The sequence below is a fragment of the Telmatherina bonti genome (genome assembly GCF_933228915.1).
Source record: "Telmatherina bonti genome assembly, chromosome: 7".
In the NCBI taxonomy this organism is placed as follows: domain Eukaryota; kingdom Metazoa; phylum Chordata; class Actinopteri; order Atheriniformes; family Telmatherinidae; genus Telmatherina; species Telmatherina bonti.
In genome coordinates, this window is record NC_136625.1 from 38,432,932 (window position 1) to 38,456,737 (window position 23,806).

A 23,806-nucleotide genomic window follows, 5' to 3' on the forward strand; every position below is an offset into this window, starting at 1 on the left:
TGAAAAACCGCCCATGCTGTTTAGTGATGTACCTTATTTTGAAAAGTTTCTTTCGGCCCTATGGAGGAGGTGACTTGAGAGTGGAACCTGGAACGGAGCTGTTCCCACAGCGGAGGTCTGCAGCCAGACTTATAGACATCATAAATACAGTTACACATGTCTGTGGCCAGACCGGTTTTTATAATGGTTGCTCTTGTTTTCCGAACTACCACGGAAGTACAACTTTACCGGTCATACACCGGTGGCTTGACCTGTTCAGTGTGTCTGAGTTTACTGCCACCTAGCGGTGACCTCCGGTACTTCACACTTTGGCCGCAGCATGCTTGCTGTTTGCCGCAGGTAAACACAGGTGAGCTGGACGCTGCCGTACACACCAAGCCTCAACACGCATGTCTTTGGACATGGATAAAGAAATATCAATTATTTAATCTCTACCCAGTGTATCCCACTTAATATGCCATGATGACGTGTCATTATGCAGTAAAAGCAGTCCAATAGTAGCCAGCTATGTCAAACACCATCATTGGATAGAAACACTTGTTATGCTGCCGCATCGTGTTGACTCTGTGTCGGTCAGACTCTTTTACAGCGATGAAGAGCATGTTAGGTTACTGCTGTAAGACCGCTAACCTGAATTAAATGGCAGTCACCTTCTATCACCAGTTTCACCAGCAAGACATGTAGTAATGGTCAGTGGTGTAGTCCAAGGTATACCCACTTCTTTTTCAGTCAGCACTGAGTATACCTGCTTCTAAAGCCCTCATGATGCTGCTTTTACAGTTACAAACATCCCTACACATGCAGCTACGCCAACCAACCCAGGTAAAGTTGGTTTGATGTTCAGCAGATATGGGGACACCCAGTCTCCTGACCTGAAGCCGCTTCGTCGTGGGATTAAGATGCACGATTCAACGGTCTTCCCAACTTTATACTCTCCAACTCCACACACCCAGTCTCCTCGTTATATGTGGCCGACCCCATGCTGCTTTGTAGTGGGTTGTGAAAACCAGTTTCACCATAGGTCTTCACTAGTTAGGGACCGTCAGCAAATTACAGAAAGAATTTAAGAAGAACCATCTCCTCAACAACAGGAGCTGGAACTGTTTACACAGTTTTAAACTATTCAGCATGTCCCTGTGAGTGTCACACTGCTTTTATTTTCTATATTTTCATCTTATGCTTTTCTATAGTCATTTTTAAATAAACCAAGTATCAATGGCTTTTTAGTCATGTGACCCACACACCTCAAGTCACTACCTGATTGCTCATCCAGTCCTACCTCATGTTGTACATTGCACATGACTGTAAGGGTTCCCTTGCCTGGATGCAGGTCACTGGGACCCCTTTCTGGAGCCAGGCCTGGAGTTGGGGCATGAAGGCAAGTGCCTGGTGGCCAAGCCTTTGCTCATGGGGCCCAGTTGGGCTCAGCCTGATAAGGCCACATGTCCATCCAAACCTGCTTTGGGCTCACCATTAACAAGCGGGGGCCGTATAGGTTGGGTGGGAGGCAGAAGAGGGCAGGGACCCTGGTGGTCTGATTCTTGGCTGCAGAAACTATCTTCAGGGACCTGCAACGTCACCACTGTGTTGGGAAGGAAACTGAGTAGGTAGGCGAGGTTGGGCAGTGTAGATACCTCAATGCATGGCTTGGGGTCTGGAACCAGTTCCCTCAAGAAGGGCTGAGTATATATGTCTATGAGCCTGTCTCTCACCAGTCTGTGTGCCAGTACTGATTTAGTCATTTCATAACTCTTCCTCCCTGAAACCGATGAGCAGAAAATATGTGACAATGAGCAAATATACTGATGGACTTTTGGGGTAAACAAAACTTCTTTTTTAAATATAGATATAAAAAGGGCAAAAATTCAGAGTATATCCACTTCTTGAAGGATCCCTACACCACTGGTAATGGTGGACCAGCATGCTGGTGGTGTTGGGCGGCATAATTTGCAACATCTGGCCCACCAACATTATCAATAATATGCATCCACCAGCATCATTACTGGTACTGGTACTGGTACTAATACTGGTATTCTCCAGCAACACCAGTATGAGCTAGCTGGTGTAGGCTGACTAAACTAGCTAAACTACCATGTAACTAGCACCAAAATTATGCTAGTCTGTGCTGGTTGTTCTGGGAGGTCCTGATGTGAGAGGTACACTACCAGTTGACCATTGCAAACCAGTTAGTTAGGGGTGAAATTTGCTGTTGAGCAGTGGCGTTGGCCGGTTTACAGTAGCAGCTGCTGGATGGTAACAAGTGCCGTGGGAAAACTGCCAGTGCCGCTCCAGGTTGGCCAGTACCGCTCCAGGTCGGCCAGTGCCGCTCCAGGTTGGCCAGTACCGCTCCAGGTCGGCCAGTGCCGCTCCAGGTCGGCCAGTACCGCTCCAAGTCGGCCAGTACCGCTCCAGGTCGGCCAGTGCCGCTCCAAGTCGGCCAGTACCGCTCCAAGTCGGCCAGTGCCGCTCCAGGTTGGCCAGTACCGCTCCAAGTTGGCCAGTACCGCTCCAAGTCGGCCAGTACCGCTCCAGGTCGGCCAGTGCCGCTCCAAGTTGGCCAGTGCCGCTCCAGGTCGGCCAGTACCGCTCCAGGTCGGCCAGTGCCGCTCCAGGTTGGCCAGTACCGCTCCAGGTCGGCCAGTGCCGCTCCAGGTTGGCCAGTACCGCTCCAAGTTGGCCAGTGCCGCTCCAGGTCAGCCAGTACCGCTCCAAGTCGGCCAGTGCCGCTCCAAGTCGGCCAGTACCGTTTGCTCCGTATCCCGGAGTTGGTGGGAGAGAGGTCGACAAACAAGAGAGAGAGAGTGAGAGAGAGAGAGAGAGAGAGAGAGAGAGTGAGAGAGATAAACAACAGAGCGATAGGGAGAGAGAGGTAGCGAGACAGACAGAGAGAGAGAGAGAGGTAAACAAACAACAGAGAGAGAGAGGTAGGGAGACAGAGAGAGAGAGAGAGAGAGAGAAACAACACAGAGAGTGAGAGAGAGAGAGAGAGAGAGAGAGAAACAACACAGAGAGTGAGAGAGAGAGAGAGAGAGAGAGAGAGAAACAACACAGAGAGTGAGAGAGAGAGAGAGAGAGAGAGAGAGAGGTAGACAAACAACACAGAGAGAGAGAGGTAGCGCTGGACAACAGCCCGACCTGTGGACCAAACAGCGGACTCTGACAGAGACGTTGACGCCGCAGTTTGGTCTGAGAGACAGAACTTGAATGGCGACGTGATGAAATGGAGACGTCGTGTGGTTGACGTAAAGACAGCGTCTGGTTGTCTGCTTGTCCCCCAGACTGTCATCTGCGGATGAGACTGGATCATAAACGGCCCAGCCGAACCGGTCCGGTTCTGTTTAGAGGAGAACAAACACCGAACTGCCAAGATGAAATTCACGGAGCATCTTTCAGCCCACATCACGCCGGAGTGGAGGAAGCAGTACATCCAGTATGAGGTGAGCTAGCTCCATGCTAACCAGTAGCATGCTAATCAGGTAGCAGGCTGCTTTTCCACACAGTCACGGGATTCAGGCTCTTGTCATGCCACTTTATTTCAGCGCTGTTGTTCATGTCTGTCTAATTAATGTCTTTTAATGGTTATAAATTCTAAACTGAGGGAGGTTGGGCTGAATTTATGGCTGATGGAGCAGCAGCTGAGCTAGCTACGTCCAGCTAGTTGTTTTCTTTGCTGCTCTGCAGGTTTCTGATTCACAGCGTCACCAGCTGAAATGTTCACCATGTTTTCCTCATGTAATCTGTTTTTTCTCATTTAATCTGTTCAGGAGACAGAAGCTTCGAGGCTGACTTAGCGTTTATTGAATTGTTTTATCTTTCTGCTCGTTGACCCCTCTGTCTGCCCTCAGACAGCTGAGCAAGCTGCTGTCTAAACATCAGCCTGGATAAGGAGATGCTGACAGCTCAACATGCAACCTTTGCTCCATTAATGATCCTCATGCTGCTCTTAATCTCACGACCTCTTATTTAAAGAACCATAAATGAACACAGGGCTGATGCAGTTTGCATGGGTGTGTTCTGCTCCAGTAATGGCAGCATGCAAAACCCCCTGATGCTAACATACAGTTATTACAACTCACTAAATCTATAAATTATCTATAAAAATCTTTAAAGCTGCTGCATGAAACTAATCTAATAATACAACCCGGTGTGTATTGGTTGTGATGTGGTTGAGTTGCAGGAGTTACTCTGCTCGTCCAGAAGGCTGAAACTGATCACTGGAAGATGGGTAAAACGGCAGGCTGTGTGTTTTTCACGTGGAAATATTCAATAATCACATTGGAATTCAGAGGATTTCAGCATCTTTTGCAGGAATAAACCCTTTTAAAAACAGTTATGTTATAGTAAAAATAAAGTACTTATAAAAGGACAGTGTAGCATTTAATTCCTTAAGGTTTTTTTTTTCCATAAAATGAAGAAGAAATGACTAAAAGGGCTGGAAAAATAAATAAATCATAAAATGCATACATAAATAACAGTAAATAAAAACAAATGGATGAAATAAATGAGCTAAGTAAAATGAAATAAAAGGTCAGAAGGGGTTTGTTGCAAATTTGGATTGATTTTGTCCTTATTTTTCAGATTTCAAACACCAGAAAGATTCTGGTTTATAGGATAAAACCATGAAAATGGGTTTTATTTCTGTCTGACTGAACTGTTCTGTTTTCTTCTTCATGGTTTCTGGACTGAGATCTGGACCAAAACAGGACAAAGCAGAGTAAAACTTTGTCCTTCTCTCCGGCGGTTCAGCCCGCTCTAACCTGAACTCTCTTCCCAGTTGTAGAGCTGAAGCTTATTTTCCCAGAGGCTTCACAGGGAGTCGGGTTTTCACGCGGCTGCTGGGTTTGGACTCGGACCAGATGGGAGTTGTTGTTCTCCCCAGCTGCAGGTCTGGACCTTTGCCCGCCTTAAAGCAGTGAGGCTGTCGGGCCGGTCCGTGGCTGGAAACGCTTGCCACGTTTGTCTTCTGGCTGTGTTTGACACGCTGCAGGACACATTCAGAAACAAAGGAAGATGCAGAACCGTCTTCACAGCGTTTTATGGAAGCAGTCAGGTTCTCTGTTTTTATTTTCCGCTCTTTTGTTTGACGCTCGCCGTTATTTACTGAAGTAGATCTCTTTAACCTTTACAACTCCACCAGAAGTAGCGAGCAAAAAGCAGAAAGATCAGGTCCTGGATGGCGGGAATCAAGCCAAGAAGACGTTTCAGAGACAGCTGAGGTGCTCTAGGGAGGACAGCAGGTTAATGGAAGCAGAAATAACTGGAAAAGAAGACGTGACGTCCGCTCGGAGACGTGACGTCCGCTCGGAGACGTGACGTCCGCCCGGAGACGTGACGTCCGCTCGGAGACGTGACGTCCGCTCGGAGACGTGACGTCAGCCCGGAGACGTGACGTCCGGCCGGAGACGTGACGTCAGCCCGGAGACGTGACGTCAGCCCGGAGACGTGACGTCAGCCCGGAGACGTGACGTCCGCCCGGAGACGTGACGTCCGCCCGGAGACGTGACGTCCGGCTGGAGACGTGACGTCCGGCTGGAGACGTGACGTCCGCCCGGAGACGTGACGTCCGCTCGGAGACGTGACGTCCGGCCGGAGACGTGACGTCCGGCCGGAGACGTGACGTCCGGCCGGAGACGTGACGTCCGGCCGGAGACGTGACGTCCGGCCGGAGACGTGACGTCCGGCCGGAGACGTGACGTCAGCCCGGAGACGTGACGTCCGCCCGGAGACGTGACGTCCGCCCGGAGACGTGACGTCCGGCCGGAGACGTGACGTCCGGCCGGAGACGTGACGTCAGCCCGGAGACGTGACGTCCGCTCGGAGACGTGACGTCCGGCCGGAGACGTGACGTCCGCTCGGAGACGTGACGTCCGGCCGGAGACGTGACGTCCGGCCGGAGACGTGACGTCCGGCCGGAGACGTGACGTCCGGCCGGAGACGTGACGTCCGGCCGGAGACGTGTAGTCCGCTCGGAGACGTGACGTCCGGCTGGAGACGTGACGTCCGGCTGGAGACGTGACGTCAGCCCGGAGACGTGACGTCAGCCCGGAGACGTGACGTCCGGCCGGAGACGTGACGTCCGGCCGGAGACGTGACGTCCGGCCGGAGACGTGACGTCCGGCCGGAGACGTGACGTCAGCCCGGAGACGTGACGTCCGGCGGGAGACGTGACGTCCGGCGGGAGACGTGACGTCCGGCGGGAGACGTGACGTCAGCCCGGAGACGTGACGTCCGCCCGGAGACGTGACGTCCGCCCGGAGACGTGACGTCCGGCCGGAGACGTGACGTCCGCCCGGAGACGTGACGTCCGCCCGGAGACGTGACGTCCGCCCGCGGCCGGAGACGTGACGTCCGCCCGCGGCCGGAGACGTGACGTCCGTCCGCTCGGAGACGTGACGTCCGCCCGGAGACGTGACGTCCGCCCGGAGACGTGACGTCCGCTCGGAGACGTGACGTCCGGCCGGAGACGTGACGTCCGCTCGGAGACGTGACGTCAGCCCGGAGACGTGACGTCCGCCCGGAGACGTGACGTCCGCCCGGAGACGTGACGTCCGCCCGCGGCCGGAGACGTGACGTCCGCCCGCGGCCGGAGACGTGACGTCCGGCCGGAGACGTGACGTCCGGCCGGAGACGTGACGTCCGGCCGGAGACGTGACGTCCGCCCGGAGACGTGACGTCCGGCCGGAGACGTGACGTCCGCCCGGAGACGTGACGTCCGCCCGGAGACGTGACGTCCGGCCGGAGACGTGACGTCCGGCCGGAGACGTGACGTCCGCCCGGAGACGTGACGTCCGCCCGGAGACGTGACGTCAGCCCGGAGACGTGACGTCCGCCCGGAGACGTGACGTCCGCCCGGAGACGTGACGTCCATTCCATTCCTGGCAGAGGAACAGCAGATACGTACACTTTGCTCTTACATCTGTTTATTCATTGCATGGAAATTCCCAGCGTGACAATCAGACAGGAAGTGCAGAAATAGAAATGCCTGTTGGCCATCTCTGGAGCTCAGCTGACTCTGAGTGGGAAAAACTAAACCGGATAAAATCCTATAAAAAGTAAATGAAATGAATCCATGATGGAGGTTTGCTGCTGTGCAGACGGTCGTACAGCAGCACGTTTATTGTACGGTTCATGCGCTGTCCTGCAGTCGTGTTTCCGTCTTCCTGTTTGGGTTTGTCTCAGTTCGTGTTCTTCAGCTGCTCCTGATGATTGTCTGCTTTGTTTTCTATCCAGGCGTGGCAGCAGCTCATCTGCTTTCTCTCTTTTTTACTGGATTGTTGTGTCTGCATTAGTACATCAGTTGGGATAAATGAATACAGAATATTTCGTTAAGGGAAACTTTATACCCGTGATGGAAACTAAATATGTTCGCAGCAGATCGACCACCGTTCTGTTGATCGATGGACAAGACACATTACAAATAAGCAAGGACATTTCCATTGATAGTACATTTCTGATGTACTCAGAATCATAGCAGCAGAAATATCTTCTTTAATCTGATTGGTCCAAACCTACTGCATCAGTATTTAATTAATTTCTAATCCATTTGGAAATTGTTGCAAAATAAAATGTGAAGTAACCAATAAGCTGAGGTAGTAAAAGCTGTATGGGAGGAAGATGTAACCCCGTCTGTGAACAGATGAGATACCAGTCTGAATCCTGATGGTTTTCCTTTATTAAACATGGGTTGAGCCTCTGTGTGTCCACTGTAACCACAGTTAATGCCAGTTAAAGATCTGTCGAGTCAGGTTTGGGTGTTTTCATCAGGCTTTCCGTTCGCAGCATGTCAGAGTGACGTAGTTTGTTGTTGGCTTCTTTTCCCCATTCTGAGCTTTTTGTTGTGTGTCTGCGTAGTTAGCAGGAATTCTTAGTTGCACGGTGAAGCAGCAGCGGGCTGACTTCATGGGAAGTGGCTTTGCTGATGGCAGCAAGTTTCGGGTGCTGAGGAGCCGAAAAGCTGACGGCAAAATAAGGGTCAATCCAGTTTGTCTGCAGGCAGGCTACGTCGTCAAAGCCTCAGCGACTCCCCGGCTTCATCACTTCACTGTGTTGTAACTCGGTCTTTAGAGTTTACAGAGCTTCTAATGCAGCTTTGAGCGCAACATTTCTCTCAGTGTGTCCATAAATACATTTTCCTCAACGTTTCTTCAACGTGCAACATTGCTAAGAGACCTCTATTTTCACCTGGACATGATGATGAAGACACTTCCTGTCAGACTTTCCACCAATCAGAGAGCTTAAACTGACGGTAACGTCCAATCAGGAGCAGCCAAAGATCAACAAGTGACGAGAAAAGCAGGAAAATAATGATCCTCTATGGCTGGAATAAAGCCAAGAAGACGTTTGGGATGCAGCTGAGGTGGAGGTGCTGCAGTGAGGAGAGCAGGTAGATAGTAGCAGGAAGACGTGGAAATGAGGAAAAAGTGAATATTATCTATTGATATATTAATTTTACATTGTTTTAGCCTCATAATTTGGCAGCTGGGGAGGATCGAACAGTGGCCTTTCTGTGTGGAGTTTGCATGTTTTCCCCGTCTATACGTGGGTTCTCTCCGGGTACTCCGGCTTCCTCCCACCATCCAAAGACATGCATGTTGAACAGTTACTCTAAATTGTCCCTCTGAGTGAGTGTGAGTGGTTGTTTGTCTCTGTGTGTTGGCCCTGCGATGGACTGGTGAGCTGTCCAGGATGTACCTGCCTCTCGCTCGCTTGTGGAGACATCCCGTCTGCGTGGAAACGTCACGTCTGCGTGGAAACGTCACGTCTGCGTGGAGACGTCACGTCTGCGTGGAGACGTCACGTCTGCGTGGAGACGTCACGTCTGCGTGGAAACGTCACGTCTGCGTGGAGACGTCACGTCTGGATGCTGATTGGGATTAAAAATTCAGATTCTTCTTGTAGTTTTCATATAAAAACAAAAACAGGCAGACCAGCAAATATTTCATTTTTATCTTAATACTATTTTGTAAATGAGAATGTTTTTGGAAAGTCTGTGACAGAGAAAGAAAGTAAAAATCTTACATGTGGGAATAAAAAAGACAAGACAGCTGACTGGTATTTACCATAACCTGACTGGTTTTAGGAGGTCACATCACATGTTAAAGAGACAGTGGAACTGCATTCCTCACACTGCTCCTGTGTATCCCAAACTACACCTTTAATCTCTTTCTGCATGAAATATTGTCACATATGATGGAAAATAAGTCGTACGTTTTGCTTAGACCCAGAAGGTTTCAGAACAATACGAGCCACGTTTACACCATCTGCTGCCTGGACTCTCCTTGGAGACCTTCTCTGGCTTTGGGGCTCTGAGCCAAGAACCTCAGGAGGATGGTGCTAAACCCAGACCACAATGTCACCCGACCTTCTCTGAAGCAGTCCCGGAGACTGGATCTGTTCACTCCCAGCTGATAGCAGCAGAAAAGAACTGCACAATACTCCTCTTCGTCCTCTTCATACGATGATGTGATATAATTTCATGACATAATAATAAAACATGATCACTATAAATACGATAAGATGATTATATCTGTCTGGGATAAATAAAACATTTTTCATTCATGAACACATTTATAAAGTGATTTACCGACTTTCGGTCGTATCAGAACTGACTTATAGGTCATTTCTAGTGGAGGTTTTACTGCATCGTCCTCGTAGTCATGGTCAGACACAACTTTCCTCTGGGTCCTTCTCCATAATTCCCTTTCTGCATGAGCTGCAGGAGGAATGAGAGAGAAGCCGGAGATCTTAGGCTCCCAGAGGACACAAATGCAGACATAATCCAGTTATGACTCATAATCCTTCTGACAGTTTTGTGTCAAGACATGAAGTGTTTGTCTACTTGTGGGCGGAGGTTGGGGAGAAGGAGCTGGACTGAGAAAGAGGACAGGGGCTGGATGAAAGAGTTTAGGAGACCGAGACGGAGATGGTTGAGCTGATACAACCACAGAGGGAGAGTCTGAGATGTGGAGGAGAGAGGTGGAGAAGCTGCCTGGCTGCAGAGATAACTGTGTGTCTGCATCCAGGCGGCGGAGGCAGATGAAATGCTCGGCAGGAGAGGTGGAGGAGAGCGAGAGTGGAGGGAAAAGGACAGAAGTAGGCTAATCTGGGAGGATAAGCTGTTGAGCTGTGAGTTTTGTTTTGGAAACTTGACCCTAAGCAAATGCTGATCAGCCCGCTGAAAACACTGTGGGTCTGAGTGTGGGAACCACTGGATCTGGATTCTTTAGTGCTAATATCAGCAGAACGTCGTGCTGGACAGAGCGCTCGCTCATCAGGGCTGATGGAAACACACCAACAGAACAAACTTACACAGACCCAATCGGAGACCAAATCCCAGCTCTGATCCCGGTAGAAGATCCAAAGCTCCTGTTACACTCAGCTACTACCAAACCGACCGGGTCAGCCCTGCACCTTGACTTCACGTTATGCCTTTATTATGACCTCTATCTGCTGGACCACCACCTCGTATTACCAAGGTGTTCCCTTTGAAAAGACCTGAAGAGCAAACCTTGACCACCGTGAACTTAAGGCTCCGTCTGCGTCACATTTCCAAACGTTTTCCTTTGCCTGGAAAAAAGAAGCGTTTACAGCAGAACAACTATCTGTTCAGGGAAACACAAAGTCGCAGAAATGATGAAGTGCACATGCCAGGGCTCTAGAGGGCAGTAAACCCCAAAGTGGACCACGGTCTGGTTAAAGAGGTCCACGGTCTGGTTAAAGAGGTCCACGGTCTGGTTAAAGAGGTCCACGGTCTGGTTAAAGAGGTCCACGGTCTGGTTAAAGAGGACTACGGTCTGGTTAAACAGGACCACGGTCTGGTTAAAGAGGTCCACGGTCTGGTTAAAGAGGACCACGGTCTGGTTAAAGAGGACCACGGTCTGGTTAAACAGGACCACGGTCTGGTTAAACAGGACCACGGTCTGGTTAAAGAGGTCCACGGTCTGGTTAAAGAGGTCCACGGTCTGGTTAAAGAGGACCACGGTCTGGTTAAAGAGGACCACGGTCTGGTTAAACAGGACCACGGTCTGGTTAAACAGGACCACGGTCTGGTTAAAGAGGACCACGGTCTGGTTAAAGAGGTCCACGGTCTGGTTAAACAGGACCACGGTCTGGTTAAAGAGGTCCACGGTCTGGTTAAACAGGACCACGGTCTGGTTAAAGAGGTCCACGGTCTGGTTAAAGAGGTCCACGGTCTGGTTAAAGAGGAGGACCACGGTCTGGTTAAAGAGGACCACGGTCTGGTTAAAGAGGACCACGGTCTGGTTAAACAGGACCACGGTCTGGTTAAACAGGACCACGGTCTGGTTAAAGAGGACCACGGTCTGGTTAAACAGGACCACGGTCTGGTTAAAGAGGTCCACGGTCTGGTTAAAGAGGTCCACGGTCTGGTTAAAGAGGACCACGGTCTGGTTAAAGAGGACAACGGTCTGGTTAAAGAGGACCACGGTCTGGTTAAAGAGGACCACGGTCTGGTTAAACAGGACCACGGTCTGGTTAAAGAGGACAACGGTCTGGTTAAAGAGGACCACGGTCTGGTTAAAGAGGTCCACGGTCTGGTTAAACAGGACCACGGTCTGGTTAAAGAGGACAACGGTCTGGTTAAAGAGGACAACGGTCTGGTTAAAGAGGACCACGGTCTGGTTAAAGAGGACCACGGTCTGGTTAAAGAGGACCACGGTCTGGTTAAACAGGACCACGGTCTGGTTAAAGAGGACAACGGTCTGGTTAAAGAGGACAACGGTCTGGTTAAAGAGGACCACGGTCTGGTTAAAGAGGTCCACGGTCTGGTTAAACAGGACCACGGTCTGGTTAAAGAGGACCACGGTCTGGTTAAAGAGGACCACGGTCTGGTTAAAGAGGACCACGGTCTGGTTAAAGTGGAAAGTTTTATTTATCACCACATGCTTGATGCTGGGATCAGTGGAAAACTAATTTTATAATTAAAATGGACAATAGAACGTATATGAACATAAAACCGTAAAAATGATCCAGCAGCTGCTGTCCAGCCCGGTAGAGACGGAGATCATCCACACAGTCCATCCCTTCGGACATGAGGCAAAGCTGAGAGAACAACATGGTTTCTCAGCTCAGGCTCTGCTGCTGATCCACCACTTCAGATCATGCAGGAGTTGACACGTTTAATCCAAACTGCTGCATTTATGTGTTGCAGAAAGGAGCGTTTTATCACAGTACTGATTTTATCTTCTTGGACTTGGCGTTCATTTGTACTGAAAGTCCAGAATTTCAGCTAAACGCTCATTAAAACCAGGTCTGTTGTCACCAAACAGGTTAAACAAACTATTAAAGCCTACAAATAAGTGCAAACACAAACGATGGCTGTGCCCGTCATACCTGCTGCAATGCAGGGATGGGATGATGACTGACCTGGCAACTGAGAACCGGTTTAAAATTACCCAAATCATGTATGATATTTATGTACAATGTGCAATGTTAGCGACCACGGAAGTGTAAATAAAACCAATCCTTTTTTATTCACGTGTTAATGTAGCTTTGGCTAGAATTAGCTTGTTGTCTAGTTTAGCTCCTGTTACTGTTGAGTGGTTTGTTTGTCCCCCAACAGCAGTACAGCTACATTTCAGGCTTCTTTCTGGAAAACTGGGTCGAGAATCAATACGGGGTTTGATAAAGAACCAGATCAATAAGTAACATCAATAACGGTGTCAATTTAGTTTTACCAGTTCCAGCCTGTCATGTGTTTTCATGTCTTAGAAATGGGACTCAGACTCAACCAAATGCAGGACTGGGATCCAGTAGAACCAGGACTGAAATGTTTCCGCTTCCTGGACTCGTGTAAGACCTTAACCGGAGCGGTGTCTGCGCTGCCTGACTGCCTGCGGTGTCTTTCAGACGGAGAATGAAGACAGAATCTGCATCTGATGAGTAGAATAGCTTCTACTAAATCTACAGGCTGAAGGAGTCCTGTAGCAGCTTCACTGCTGCACACTGAGACCATTGTAGTCTGCTAAGCTGGCTCTGAAACACTGACCAACCAGTCCACTGTCCCTGGAGCAGCAGTGTAGAACAGACATTCCTATTGTCCTTCCGACTGGAACGCTACGCCCCTCCCACCCCCACAGCGCTGACCGGGTCCTTGCCAGCTGCACATACTCTGCAGATTTACTGACTCCCAGCATGAAGGACACTGAGAAGCTGCTGGACCTGTTCCGCCTGGAGTTTCTGACAGAAAAAATTAGTTTTAATGCTCCAGGTCTGGCCACAGTTTACATGAACGCTCACACAGCAAAAACTGCTCCCACACCCACCCTCCGATCTCCTCCTGCGGGGCTCAGGTCCTCTACCAGAGTCCTGGGAGCTTCAGGGTCCTGTGCAGTGTCCTAGCCGTTCCTATGTCCTGATACTGTGTAATATGCATACACACACACATACATACATATATATATACAGCATACATATACATGTATATATATGAAAGGTTTGACATTGTATGGTTCCCTGCTGATTCGGCATCACCAGTTACTCCTGATACAGATGAGAGGATAAGACCTGCTGTTGACTTTCTGAAACAACACACAATCAAATGCTCAGCATTAAAATATTGTTTGTTGTTGTTTTTCAGACTTTTAAAGAGATGCTGTATGCTGCTCAGGACCAGGCGCCGTCTATCGAAGGTAACAACATTTGTGGCTTTGAAGGTCAAGGTTTCAGCAGTTTTCAGGAACTGAAGGATTAATATAAAAATCCAGGAAGTCCTTCATAGACTGGAATTATTATTCCCAGTGTGGTAAACCACAGGATGATGCAGACGTCCTGCAGCGGACAGTGGTCCTGTCAGGACGGTTCTTTACCTGCAGATAGTTCTGCATTTATGTTCATGACAAAAGGACAAACATTTGAAGAGCTGGACAGAGTTTTGTGTGGTGGTTTTAACAAACATCAGTATATGTGAGGAAATGAAGTAAATGAGTGAACAGACCTTAGGGTGTACTCACTTTTGTTGCCTGCAGTTTAGACATTAATGGCTATGTGTTGAGTTATTGTGAGGGGACAGTGAATTCAGACTGTTATACAAGCTCTACACTGACTACTGTATCAAAGCATCATGTCTGTAGTGTCGTCCCATGAACAGATATAATAAAATATTTGAAGAAATGGAAGGGGTGTACTCACTTTTGTGAGATAATGTAGATATAATAATAGAAGAGGGGCAGAAAGAGAACCGAAAAGAGAAAGGAGAGAAACACCTCATAGAGAGATAAAGGCCTTGTCCTCACGTAGCAGGAATCTCAGAAAATGAAGGTATTTTCCTCCAATCTGGCCTGTCATCCAGACCAAAACGCAGATTTATGCATCAAAAACTATGGGTTTAAAAAACAAAGTCAAGATGTGTGAAAACTGTCTGCTCGTCCACATGTGGACACATATAACCTGGTTTTAAGTTTTTAAACGTGACTTCTGCGACAGAAAATGCCATCACATGTGTGATCTTTGCTTATGTAACCGAGGGTCTTGTTCATGCACCTATACTTTTATAATATGTAAAACATGAAGAAGTTCTGAGGAACTGGCACAGCCGCCGTGTTTTATGATCAGTCAGCATCGTTAAACTTTCACCAACAACACAACGCAGACTTCTGGTGGATTCCTATTTGTAAATCAAAGTAATGTGGACTCATTTTCTTTTACTGGCCTCAGGGGGGAAATATTCTGTTCTTAAAAAGCCGGCTACGTGTGGACAAGGCCCAATGAAGAGAGAGAGAGAAACATACATATGCATATCCACACCCACCGTCTATGACTACCTTCTGACTAATGAATGAATCCACTTGTCTGATGCTGTCAGACATCTTGTTTTATTATCTCTACTTTTAGAATATTTCCACGAGTGATCTTTTACTCCCCTCCTTGGCCTGGAAGCCTTCACTCATCCCCAAAACTTCCTGTTTTATTCAACTGATTTCTGGCACTGAAACACTGCAAAGGAGGAAGTATTGTAAACCTACACTGTACGAAACGTTAGGTCCTTTCTGACTGTCCCCATTTCTCTGTGTTTTAACTTCAGTCTTTATGTGGAGGCCATGGCAGCAGCTTCGGCTTCATGGCCAAACAGATTAATATTATAAAGCAAATGTACCTAAATAAACTTTATTACAACATCTTGCACAGGCTTAATCAGAAGTCCTTACAGAAAGATACAGAAGATAATATGATATATACTCTCTTCATAGATTGAATAAATAAAATAGAATGAAAACAATAAATTCTTCTTGTCTCACATAATGTTATCTCATGCTTTTATAGACAAGGGTGTTATTGGGTAATTAAAGACATCAGTCTTCTTATCAGCAGATTAGCGTTCATAGCGCAGACAAAAGCTGCTTTTTCTTTACAGTTTTTTTATTAAATAAAATGTACTTTCAACAAAGTACAGTTGCAATTTGCAGGTGATTTTTATTAAACTGTGTTATGGCCATAAACCGGAAGAATTATGACTTTACCAAGTTGCCAGGCAACCATATATAGATATACAAATATATATATATATATATATATATATATATATATATATATATATATGTATATGTATATATATATATATATATATATATATATATTTTACATACATATGTATGTGTGTTTAGCATAATTAGCTTTGGTTGGATCTTCTTTCTCCTCAGCCTCGGCGCTGATGGAGCTTCAGACAGAAGGTGCTGCTAAAAAATAGAAGTAAAAAAGCAGCCATTATGAAATGTAAAGTATAGGCTGTTGGTGAGAGACATGTCATAATGATGATAATGATAATAATCATGATGAGATGAGCTGAGACAGAGGTGGAAAAGAGCAGAATAAGGCCATAAAGGGATCAGGAGATTACTACTGTCTGACTGGTGGCTGTTTGTGAGACAAGGAAGGAGTCAGGATGCTTAAGTTTAGCTTATTTAGGCGTCTTTTCTAAAAGCAGCCCAGTGAATGACTCAGTGTGACTCAGAACCAGCTGCCTGGACTGGTATCTGGTTGGTGGTGGAACAGCATCCTCAGGTTCTGGATGTTTTCACCTGCATCTGTCCCAGTAGGGTGTAAAACTTGCAGAACTGACTGTTTGACACAGAAGCATAACCTCCAACTTTGAGTCTTTTTCCATGTCAGACATGGAAAACATTAATGCAGAACCTCAAATAACTAGTCAGTTGTACACACCCCATCAGCCAATCACATGGCAACATGTAGGCAAGTTCAAAGCATCACGGTGAGGAAGAAAGGGGATTCATGGTTGTTGGCATCTCCAGGGTTCCCAGAGAAGGTCTGAAGAAGAGAAAACATCCAGCGAGCAGCAGTTGTCTGGATCAGGATGCAGATGGAGAAACTGGTCTGAGTCTCCATAACAGAAGACAGCCTCAAGAAGACGCTCCCGCAGGTGTGGTGGGGGATCCAGCACATACCCAGTTACAGACCCTGCAGCCTCTCCCTTTACCAGAGGATCTAAACAGCTTCTCTACTCGTTTTGATGTTCCACCACTGGATCTGACCCCCCCACATCCGAAAGCCCACAGCAGCAGCACTCTTGTGGTGGAAGAGTTTGGGGGGGGGGGGGGGGGGGGGGGGGCTCTGTACTAAGATATTTAACCAGTCCCTGGGCCAGGCCTTCGTCCCACCCTGCCTGGAATCCTCTATCATCATCCCCCTCCCGAAGAAAAACACCAGCAGTCTGAATTAAGGGAGATTCTCATGATGAGGTGGAACGGGAGATTCTCATGGTGATGAGGTGGAACGGGAGATTCTCATGGTGATGAGGTGGAACGGGAGATTCTCATGGTGATGAGGTGGAACGGGAGATTCTCATGGTGATGAGGTGGAACGGGAGATTCTCATGATGAGGTGGAACGGGAGATTCTCATCATGATGAGGTGGAACGGGAGATTCTCATGCTGATGAGGTGGAACGGGAGATTCTCATGGTGATGAGGTGGAACGGGAGATTCTCATGGTGATGAGGTGGAACGGGAGATTCTCATGGTGATGTGGTGGAACGGGAGAGTCTCATGGTGATGAGGTGGAACGGGAGATTCTCATGGTGATGAGGTGGAACGGGAGATTCTCATGATGAGGTGGAACGGGAGATTCTCATGATGAGGTGGAACGGGAGATTCTCATGGTGATGAGGTGGAACGGGAGATTCTCATGCTGATGAGGTGGAACGGGAGATTCTCATGCTGATGAGGTGGAACGGGAGATTCTCATGGTGATGAGGTGGAACGGGAGATTCTCATGGTGATGAGGTGGAACGGGAGATTCTCATGGTGGTGAGGTGGAACGGGAGATTCTCATGGTGATGAGGTGGAACGGGAGATTCTCATGGTGATGAGGTGGAACGGGAGATTCTCATGGTGGTGAGGTGAAACGGGAGGTTCTCATGGTGATGTGGTGGAACGGGAGATTCTCATGGTGATGAGGTGGAACGGGAGATTCTCATGGTGATGAGGTGAAACGGGAGGTTCTCATGGTGATGTGGTGGAACGGGAGATTCTCATGGTGATGAGGTGGAACGGGAGATTCTCATGCTGATGAGGTGGAACGGGAGATTCTCATGCTGATGAGGTGGAATGGGAGATTCTCATGGTGATGAGGTGGAACGGGAGATTCTCATGGTGATGAGGTGGAACGGGAGATTCTCATGCTGATGAGGTGGAACGGGAGATTCTCATGGTGATGAGGTGGAACGGGAGATTCTCATGGTGATGAGGTGAAACGGGAGATTCTCATGCTGATGAGGTGGAACGGGAGATTCTCATGCTGATGAGGTGGAACGGGAGATTCTCATGGTGATGAGGTGGAACGGGAGATTCTCATGGTGATGAGGTGGAACGGGAGATTCTCATGGTGGTGAGGTGGAACGGGAGATTCTCATGGTGATGAGGTGGAACGGGAGATTCTCATGGTGGTGAGGTGGAACGGGAGATTCTCATGCTGATGAGGTGGAACGGGAGATTCTCATGGTGATGAGGTGGAACGGGAGATTCTCATGGTGATGTGGTGGAACGGGAGATTCTCATGCTGATGAGGTGGAATGGGAGATTCTCATGGTGATGAGGTGGAACGGGAGATTCTCATGGTGATGAGGTGGAACGGGAGATTCTCATGCTGATGAGGTGGAACGGGAGATTCTCATGGTGATGAGGTGGAACGGGAGATTCTCATGGTGATGAGGTGAAACGGGAGATTCTCATGCTGATGAGGTGGAACGGGAGATTCTCATGCTGATGAGGTGGAACGGGAGATTCTCATGGTGATGAGGTGGAACGGGAGATTCTCATGGTGATGAGGTGGAACGGGAGATTCTCATGGTGGTGAGGTGGAACGGGAGATTCTCATGGTGATGAGGTGAAACGGGAGGTTCTCATGGTGATGTGGTGGAACGGGAGATTCTCATGGTGATGAGGTGGAACGGGAGATTCTCATGGTGATGAGGTGGAACGGGAGATTCTCATGGTGATGAGGTGGAACGGGAGATTCTCATGGTGATGAGGTGGAACGGGAGATTCTCATGGTGATGAGGTGGAACGGGAGATTCTCATGCTGATGAGGTGGAACGGGAGATTCTCATGGTGATGTGATGTAGGGAGACGCCTGCAGCAGCACTCCATGGAGACGTTGTCAGAAACAGTCCAGGGACACTGAGACAGTCATGATGTGACATCCTGTTGGAAGAAGCCCAGGTCCAGGACCGTTTCAGGTTAAACCAGGGACAGTTGTCCTTCCTGACAGCTGTGTTATGAGACAGGAGACGCTGTCTTCCTGTTGTGACGTCTGTTCAGCAGAGTTATGACACTCTGTGTTGATGTTTCTGCTCAGCAGTACTCTGCATATTGAGAAGAACTGGCAGTAAACATTCAACCTCATCCGGTTTTCCTCTCTGTTTCGGTTCTGTCCTCTGGTTCTGTATGATCACTGAGGAAAGTGACCTGTTCAGACCTGTGTCCACAATGTGAACAGCTCTTTCTACTGTAAAATGACTGTGTAAGCTTTCCTTACATTCCACTCTGACAAGACAAACTCTGTCTTGACATTTTTGACTGATCATCATGTTTTTGCAGTTGCTCTGTTTTGATCTGAGGCTATAAAAGTCCGGATCAAGCTGGTTCAAACGCAGCTTCTGGCCCTCTGGCTGAATGTTTGTTTTAGTCAGTAAATTCTGCCCATCTGCCCCTTGATCCTCATTTATCACTGACAGAGTAATTTGTGTTTTGTTTGTTTTTTAATGAACCCTTAAGCCTCCATCAGCTCCAGCTGATGTCCATGTCTTCCACCATCAGAAACGCTGTGCAGCTCTGTGATGGATGTGCTACGTTTTAGATGATCTACAGAGGTTTTTCAGGAATTTATCTGTCGTCCAGAAGGTTTATAATAGCAACAACTACAATATTTTACCTACAAAGCAACTTTTTTAAAATTGAAATATGACTTGGTGGATGAATAAATCTAATAATAGACAGACATTAATTCTGTAAATTCAGGCTCTATTCAAAACGGTAAAACAAAACAACCATAACCTTCCCCAGCCAAAACAGATAAAAAAAAACCCATTTTAACTCTATTTCTGTTATCTGTTTAAGTAATTTACCTAAAAGCTCCAGTAATTTGAGCTTTTTCCATGTGTCCGTCCACACTCTTCATCACCAGACATGAACATGTAAAGCCGACTGTGTTGTGGCTTCAGTCTGGTCCCGCAGCAGAGGCGATCACCTCCTGCTCTGCCTGCAGCTGGAAGCTGGATGTTGCAGCTGGATTCTGCAGCTGGAAGCTGGATGCTGCAGCTGGATGTTGCAGCTGGAAGCTGGATGTTGCAGCTGGATTCTGCAGCTGGAAGCTGGATGTTGCAGCTGGATTCTGCAGCTGGATGCTGCAGCTGGAAGCTGGATGTTGCAGCTGGATTCTGCAGCTGGAAGCTGGATGTTGCAGCTGGAAGCTGGATGTTGCAGCTGGATTCTGCAGCTGGATGCTGCAGCTGGAAGCTGGATGTTGCAGCTGGAAGCTGGATGTTGCAGCTGGAAGCTGGATGTTGCAGCTGGATGCTGCAGCTGGAAGCTGGATGTTGCAGCTGGAAGCTGGATGTTGCAGCTGGATTCTGCAGCTGGAAGCTGGATGTTGCAGCTGGATGTTGCAGCTGGATGCTGCAGCTGGACTCTGGATGTTGCAGCTGGAAGCTGGATGTTGCAGCTGGATTCTGCAGCTGGATTCTGCAGCTGGAAGCTGGATGCTGCAGCTGGAAGCTGGATGTTGCAGCTGGATTCTGCAGCTGGATTCTGCAGCTGGAAGCTGGATGCTGCAGCTGGAAGCTGGATTCTGCAGCTGGATGCTGCAGCTGGAAGCTGGATGCTGCAGCTGGAAGCTGGATGTTGCAGCTGGATTCTGCAGCTGGATTCTGCAGCTGGAAGCTGGATGCTGCAGCTGGAAGCTGGATTCTGCAGCTGGATGCTGCAGCTGGAAGCTGGATGTTGCAGCTGGATTCTGCAGCTGGAAGCTGGATGTTGCAGCTGGAAGCTGGATGTTGCAGCTGGATTCTGCAGCTGGAAGCTGGATGTTGCAGCTGGATGCTGCAGCTGGAAGCTGGATGTTGCAGCTGGAAGCTGGATGTTGCAGCTGGATTCTGCAGCTGGAAGCTGGATGTTGCAGCTGGAAGTTGCAGCTGGATTCTGCAGCTGGATGCTGCAGCTGGAAGCTGGATGTTGCAGCTGGATTCTGCAGCTGGAGGCTGGATGTTGCAACTGGATGTTGCAGCTGGATTCTGCAGCTGGAAGCTGGATGTTGCAGCTGGATTCTGCAGCTGGAAGCTGGATGTTGCAGCTGGAAGCTGGATGTTGCAGCTGGATGTTGCAGCTGGAAGCTGGATGTTGCAGCTGGATTCTGCAGCTGGAAGCTGGATGTTGCAGCTGGATGCTGCAGCTGGATGTTGCAGCTGGAAGCTGGATGTTGCAGCTGGATGCTGCAGCTGGAAGCTGGATGTTGCAGCTGGATTCTGCAGCTGGAAGCTGGAGGCTGGATGTTGCAGCTGGAAGCTGGAGGCTGCAGCTGGAGGCTGGAGGCTGCAGCTGGAAGCTGGAGGCTGGATGTTGCAGCTGGATGTTGCAGCTGGAAGCTGGAGGCTGGATGTTGCAGCTGGAAGCTGGAGGCTGGATGTTGCAGCTGGAAGCTGGAGGCTGCAGCTGGAGGCTGGAGGCTGCAGCTGGAAGCTGGAGGCTGCAGCTGGAAGCTGGAAGCTGGAGGCTGCAGCTGGAAGCTGGAGGCTGCAGCTGGAAGCTGGAAGCTGGAGGCTGCAGCTGGAAGCTGGAGGCTGGATGTTGCAGCTGGATGTTGCAGCTGGAAGCTGGAGGCTGGATGTTGCAGCTGGAAGCTGGAGGCTGCAGCTGGAGGCTGGAGGCTGCAGCTGGAAGCTGGAGGCTGGATGTTGCAACTGGATGTTGCAGCTGGATGTTGCAGCTGGAGGCTGGATGTTGCAGCTGGAAGCTGGAGGCTGCAGCTGGAAGCTGGAGGCTGCAGCTGGAAGCTGGAAGCTGGATGTTGCAGCTGGAAGCTGGAGGCTGCAGCTGGAAGCTGGATGTTGCAGCTGGAAGCTGGAGGCTGCAGCTGGAGGCTGGATGTTGCAGCTGGAAGCTGGAAGCTGGATGTTTCATCTGGAAGCTGGAGGCTGGATGTTTCATCTGGAAGCTGGAGGCTGGATGTTGCAGCTGGAGGCTGCAGCTTGAGGCTGGAGGCTGCAGCTGGAAGCTGGAGGCTGGATGTTGCAGCTGGAAGCTGGAGGCTGGATGTTGCAGCTGGAAGCTGGAGGCTGCAGCTGGAAGCTGGAGGCTGCAGCTGGAAGCTGGAGGCTGCAGCTGGAAGCTGGAAGCTGGAGGCTGCAGCTGGAAGCTGGAAGCTGGATGTTGCAGCTGGAAGCTGGATGTTGCAGCTGGAAGCTGGATGTTGCAGCTGGAAGCTGGAGGCTGCAGCTGGAAGCTGGATGTTGCAGCTGGAAGCTGGAGGCTGCAGCTGGAAGCTGGATGTTGCAGCTTGAGGCTGGAGGCTGCAGCTGGAGGCTGGATGTTGCAGCTGGATGTTGCAGCTGGAAGCTGGAGGCTGGATGTTGCAGCTGGAGGCTGGATGTTGCAGCTAGAAGCTGGAGGCTGCAGCTGGAAGCTGGAAGCTGGAGGCTGCAGCTGGAAGCTGGAGGCTGCAGCTGGAAGCTGGAGGCTGGATGTTGCAGCTGGATCGCTTCCAGCTATATCAGTATAATCAGTGTTTCAGAAACCTGACCAACACTCTACCATAAAATGTCTTCATTACCTCCAATAAGGAGGTGATGTTTTTACCGCTGTTAATCTGTTTGTTTGTGTTCAAGATGACTAAAAAAGTTATGGACGGATTTTCATGAAATTTTCAGGAGTCACTGGAAATGTGAGAAAAGGAAGGACTGATTTTGGTTTTGATCCGGATCAGCGTTTGGATCCAGGAATTAGGTAATCAGGAGTAAGGTGATAAAGTAGTGAGTTTTAAGGCTTCATATAGAACTTGTTTGTTTCACTTCTTCCTCTCAAATATTTCTCACTTCTCTAAAGCCTTTTAACTTTTATTATTTCATTAAATCTGACTAAGTGTAACAATCCTGATGTAGATAATTTCAGTTGTTTCTAGTCTGAATCATCTTGAGTTTTTTTTTATATGAGGCTTATCAACGTTTTTATTTATTCACCATACTGAGACAGGTCAAAGTGCTGAACAGTAAAAACTAAATTAATATAAAAACACAACCTGACAGCAGCACAGCTTTAACATCATTTTAAGGATCTGATCAGCAGGCACAAATAATCAAATCTCCGCTTGTTCTGGTGGTTTGTGGTGGATGTTTCATGCTAGAACCACGTGGGAGGTTTGGGCGGAAAGAGTTCAGGACTATCAAGTCTTCCAATAGGCAAAGGGTGTAACTTAAAAAAACAGCTTTTTCTGGAGACGTAGAAACTGCTTGTCAAACGTGCCACCATGGCGTTAAATCTGTCCTCATGTACAAAACAGCTGATTGCATCTGCTTGCTGAGCTTCCATGTCAACATCTCAGCAGGAACATCTGATAGAACTCAGTCTGATCGAGGAAATATTTCTCCATGTAAACCTTGGTATTGTTCAACAAACACAAAACTTGTCTTGTCTCCCAGACATGATGTACGCTTCCCAATCCACAGCTTCCATCATCAGGTGAAATGTGTCCGAATCCACAAATGTTTTCATAACTCATCAAAAACAATACGCAGAATAAATGAGATTGAATAAATCATAAACGTCTGCTAAAGACAGGATAAATATCTCTGCGTTTGCCTCTTATATCGGCCTCTAAAGAAGATCTGGAAGACTTCTGGGTTGATTAAAAGGTTGTTCGTCTTTAGTTGGAAGGCAAAATTCCCTGCTAGAGATGGAAATGTTGATTTAAATCACATTCATTGCTTCAGTCTCCACGTGTGCTTTGTCGTGAATATGAATTATTAAACCTTTATTTTACCGGCCAGATGCTGCAAATCAAATTCTCTCTTTTACAAGCAGCCTTGCCATTGTTTGCAAGGCAGTAACAGAGTTATCCTGACTCTTTCTTCTCTTTCAGGGGAATGTTAAACAATAATTTAGTCTCATTTGTGTATGCGGGGGGGATCGCACAGCTTCTCTGCGTTTTCCTGCCACCAGCAGCAGGTTGTGCAGAACTGGAGTCCTGCAGCTCCCCCTGCTGGTTGTTGATGGGACACAACAGGGTTTTTTCCTGGATTCATCTGCTCTGCAAAACCTGAAACTTTCCTGACTTTCATTTCACTT

At 48.5% G+C, this 23,806-nt stretch overlaps 1 protein-coding gene across 1 annotated transcript in view; it reads left to right on the forward strand.

Moving 5' to 3' along the window:
* The first annotated feature begins 3,025 nt into the window (after nt 1-3,025).
* Nucleotides 3,026-23,806, forward strand: part of LOC306758956 (xenotropic and polytropic retrovirus receptor 1 homolog) — a 69,692-nt gene continuing 48,911 nt past the window's right edge. The window contains exons 1-2 of the mRNA XM_079244409.1: nt 3,026-3,437; nt 13,598-13,649. Of these exons, the coding sequence (XP_079100535.1) occupies nt 3,369-3,437; nt 13,598-13,649 (121 nt within the window). The 5' untranslated portion in view covers nt 3,026-3,368. The remainder of the gene's footprint in view (nt 3,438-13,597; nt 13,650-23,806) is intronic.